This window comes from Populus nigra, chromosome 2, assembly GCF_951802175.1.
Source record: "Populus nigra chromosome 2, ddPopNigr1.1, whole genome shotgun sequence".
NCBI classification, from domain to species: Eukaryota; Viridiplantae; Streptophyta; class Magnoliopsida; order Malpighiales; family Salicaceae; genus Populus; species Populus nigra.
The window spans coordinates 37,726,405-37,730,644 of NC_084853.1; the positions used below are offsets into that span (position 1 = coordinate 37,726,405).

The 4,240-nt window shown below is 36.7% G+C and overlaps 1 protein-coding gene across 1 annotated transcript; it reads right to left on the minus strand.

The window, feature by feature from the left end:
- Nucleotides 1-292: 292 nt before the first annotated feature.
- Nucleotides 293-2,071, minus strand: LOC133682698 (1-aminocyclopropane-1-carboxylate oxidase). The gene is made up of 4 exons (XM_062106178.1): nucleotides 1,891-2,071; nucleotides 1,560-1,786; nucleotides 869-1,205; nucleotides 293-771 (listed from the first exon to the last, which is right to left on the minus strand). Exons 1-4 carry the CDS (start codon nucleotides 1,990-1,992, stop codon nucleotides 478-480), a joined length of 960 nt encoding a protein of 319 aa, XP_061962162.1. The 5' UTR covers nucleotides 1,993-2,071; the 3' UTR covers nucleotides 293-477.
- Between the last annotated feature and the right edge of the window lie 2,169 nt (nucleotides 2,072-4,240).

Genomic DNA, 4,240 nt, shown 5'->3' on the forward strand with positions numbered 1-4,240 from the left:
TTCGTATGGTTCAAGATGAACTCTTACAGTAACTCCTTGCCTAGGAAATGAAATCTAACGAATGGAATGAAGTTTTTATGAAAGTGACTGTCACATGTGTTTGTGCTTGCTTTCCCTTCACCCGTCATCTTGTGCATCTCATTCATTATCTTTGATGGTTTATTTATGGTAACAGAATGTACTGCTAGGTTGCATTGTTCTTGTGTTTCCTCAGGGAAGAACTTGGAAGGAGCTTATGGCTTTACACACGAATAGAAGGATAGCTTGAAGGAAAAGGGCAGTAAAATATAAATTATTTCTGTGAAATAATGTTTATTTATAATATAGTAATCATGGTAATTTTCTACATGGAACAAATTGACACTCGGTACTACAGGAAACTGATATCTTTATGGAAGCAACAGAATCTACTAGAAAGACCTTGGACGACTCTTAAAAAATAAAAATAATACGACTCCAAATCCTCCTCGAAGAAGATTAAGCAGTTGCAATTGGACCCAGATTGACAGTGGTTTCTACAGCTTTCATGGCTTCAAATCTTGGCTCCTTGGCCTGGAATTTGAGGCCAGCATACAGCTTCATGTAGTCATCAAATACAAATTTTGGGTACACTTTTTTCTTCTCTTCTGCTTCCTTCTCCACCAAAGCTGGTGCTGGATAGATAACTGCTTCACTTCCAGGGTTATAGAAAGAAGCTACTGACATCCTAGTGCCATCCGTTTGAGCAATCACTCTGTGCTCCACACTCTTATACTTGCCATTGGTGATTACCTACATACCAGAGAATTTAGTATGGCTAGAAAATGTAAGCTAGATTTGATTCTAGCTAGGTTACAGTAGTAGTTTAGGCAGATTATAGGGTACATACCTCGAGTTGGTCACCAAGGTTGACAACAATGGAGTGGCGCATCGGGGGCACATCAATCCACTGGCCATCCTTGAGAAGCTGGAGGCCGCTGACTTTGTCATCCTGGAATAGCAAGATGATGCCACCAGCGTCGGTGTGGGCCCTGAGACCCTTCACCAGGTCTGGTTTGGGGCATGGTGGATAATTGCTGACCTTGGTGCCAAAGGTTGGACTACCGTTTGATCCATAGAAAGCCCTTTTGAGGTACCCCTTTTCAAGTCCAAGATTCTCACATAACAAGTCCAGGAGCTCCTCTGCCAGTTTCTCCAACTTCAATGCAAATTCTTTCATCACCTTCCTGTATCAATCAGTTTTTTTTTTTGCGGTAAATATCAAGGTGTGTTAGTATTATACCTAATCATGCCCCTTCAGGCCACGCGATTACTTGTATTTTTGAGTCACAAGGTGACACGTTAACAACTAACAATTCTGATAGCAATAATTATACTAATGATTTAGATTAACATTTACTACCAGACAAACACCTCCATTAACTACCAATCATGACCCTTTTAGCTTCTTTTTTGAAGGAAAAAAAATAAAAACTTGAAGGGACACATTCTGACCCTTCTTTATACGGAAAAAAACTGCAGCACAGTCGATGAAAATATTCCTTAAGATACATGTATTAAATATTAATATATATATATACCTGTATTCATCATCGAGATCGGGGATCTCAGCAATGTTTGACTTAGGGAGATGGCGTAACTGGAAGGTGCTCTCCCAATCCAAGTCTTTGATCTCTGTTTGGACACCGTCAAGGGCTTTGCTTGCCACCAATTCCTTGAACCTTTGCTCCATGCATTTCTTGTAGTGCTCCTTCGTCATCCTCTCTACGGTGTCCAAGAACTCATGGGATATGCCATGGTTCAGCAGCTAAAAGAGTTCGAAACAAAACAAAAAACACCCGCTTTTAGAAGAAGAGGAATGCTGGAAGGCTGGGAGATAGCATTTTTTAAGAAAAGGAGGTTTAGACATACCTCAAAGAAGCCCCAGTTCTCACAGGCATCCTTGATCTTTTCCATGGTGGCTGCTCTCTCCTCGCCATTTAGCTTCTCCATGCTAATCACTGGGAACTCCATCTCTCTTCTACTCACTCTGCAGCTTCTCTCCAAAGTAAAAGCTTAATTAATTAGTTCTTTCTTGCTTCTTTCGGATACCGAGGTGTGGTGGTATTTATAGGGGTGCAAGGAAGATTAGTGAAGTGGGGGTGGGGCCAAAGAGAGAAAATTAATTACTAACGAAGGTAAATGGAAGAGTAATGTAATACATGCTTTTTAGTTTTGATAATGAATGTTCGGTTTCCTTTTTCAGCCATCCTCCTCTAATAGTGGAATTGGACCCACTTTGGTGCCTGATCTCTTTCTTTCCGATTTTTACCCAAAAAATCAACGTGCCTTCTTCACCACCTTCCATGCTTTATTCCTTTATTTATTTATTTATTGAATACAGAACGGCTTAAACTTTTCTTTTTGCTCCCATTAAGGAAAGACATTTCAAACATGGATGCTTGATATGTCTTGGAAATTGCCTAGCTCCTTCCCTTTAAGCACTTCTCGTATACAAATTGAAAGCAAATCTTAGCCACTCATTTTTGTGGATTATCCCATGAATTAAGTACGTAACTCAACAAACAACCCCAATATTGCTTGGAAGACAATTATATTTTTTTATTGAAAAAAATTGCAAAATAAGAGATTTTGTTATTAGTTTATATTTATGTCCTTGGACTAATTTATAAATAAATAACAAAGGTGTAATTGTAAATTGGAGTTGAAGATTTTTCAAGTCCCCCCCCCCCCCCCCCCACTCTCCGCTCCATCACCTCTCCAATTTAGAGGGAGCTAGATAGTTTAATCAAGAGGAAGGGGATGAAGGCTAAAAAGATTCTCCATTATTCACAAAATCCTTTCCTAAAAATTATCGATCATGCATCCATGATGTTAGCTTGGGGCATGGATAAATTGTCCACGTACGTGTATAAATCAATTGGGAATTTAATTAGTGCTTAAAGCACATATTTCATGAAGATGAGCTATTTGCATGTCAAGTATCCAATGTTATCACGCTAAATCATTAAGAATTTGTCATTAAGAATTTAAGAATTACGTCTCAAGTAGGATCATTAGAGAATTATATTTGACCTTGCACTTGCAACTTTACGATCCTTTCTCTGTTTCTTGTTGATCAGTCTCATTACAAATCACAGTGCATGTTTTAGCCGTTTTCCTTAAATTGGAAAACCCGAGTTGTAGTAGAACACATGAAAAGAAACACAATCGAGGATTGAATCTGAAAATAAGTTAATAATTTTGCTTAATTAGTAGGATTCCGAAATCTATTTGAATTTTGCTTCGTATGAAACAAGGATTTCCTTTATTTAAGGTAGTTTTCATCGAACCTAAACATTTATATATAAATGTCATGCTCCTTTTCCTTGTTTCAACGTCAATCACAGCTTAGTCTCATGCATCTTGTCCAAGTTGTCTTGAAAGAAGTTGTGCTGATCATCTATGGATGCATTAAATAGTTGATGATTTCCGACCAATTGTAACTAGTCAGTTGTGTCGCTGAGAATGAGCTAGTGACCAAAACTAAACAGAAACGGACTCTAGAGACTGAATTGTAAGATTGCTGTGAAATGTCCAAATCGATATATATATATATATATATATATATATATATATATATATATATATATATTTGTGTGGGAAACAACAGGGTTTTGCCAGCCATTTCGTTACTCAATGGATCCCATGTTCTTTTGGATTTTAGAGGTATTGTTAGATATTAATTATATAGTGAAATAGATGAAAAGTTATCATAATAAATTCTATTTCTATGCGAACGAAAAATTAATACTCGTAAATTACCTAATAATCTTTAATTACAATAACAGACAACGGAGGGGGAGGGAGGGTAGCTTTCGTAGATTAAATTATTCGGGTACAAGTCCATGAAAGACTAGATAAGTTTGGTCTGCATTGTGGGGGACTACAAAGAAACAATGAAATGTGAACAACATTATTTTATTATGTAATTCATGTTGATATTCGAGCAATGGAGAAACAAAGATGCGAAACGTATGGAAGGCAAAAAAAATTAAAATTAAAATAAAAATTCATCCCTATCAGTCTTCTTCTTTCCAGCCCGTTCTTTCCTCGTTTATGCCATTGATGTGATTGTACATATCCCATTTTTTTTTTATCTACTTTAAAACCCATTTTTCTAAGGAAGAAAAAAGCTCCATTAAAAAAATCTATTACAATTTATTTTAAAATATGATTAATGAGCATATTAAAAATAGAGTTATGATGTAAGATTTTTTTT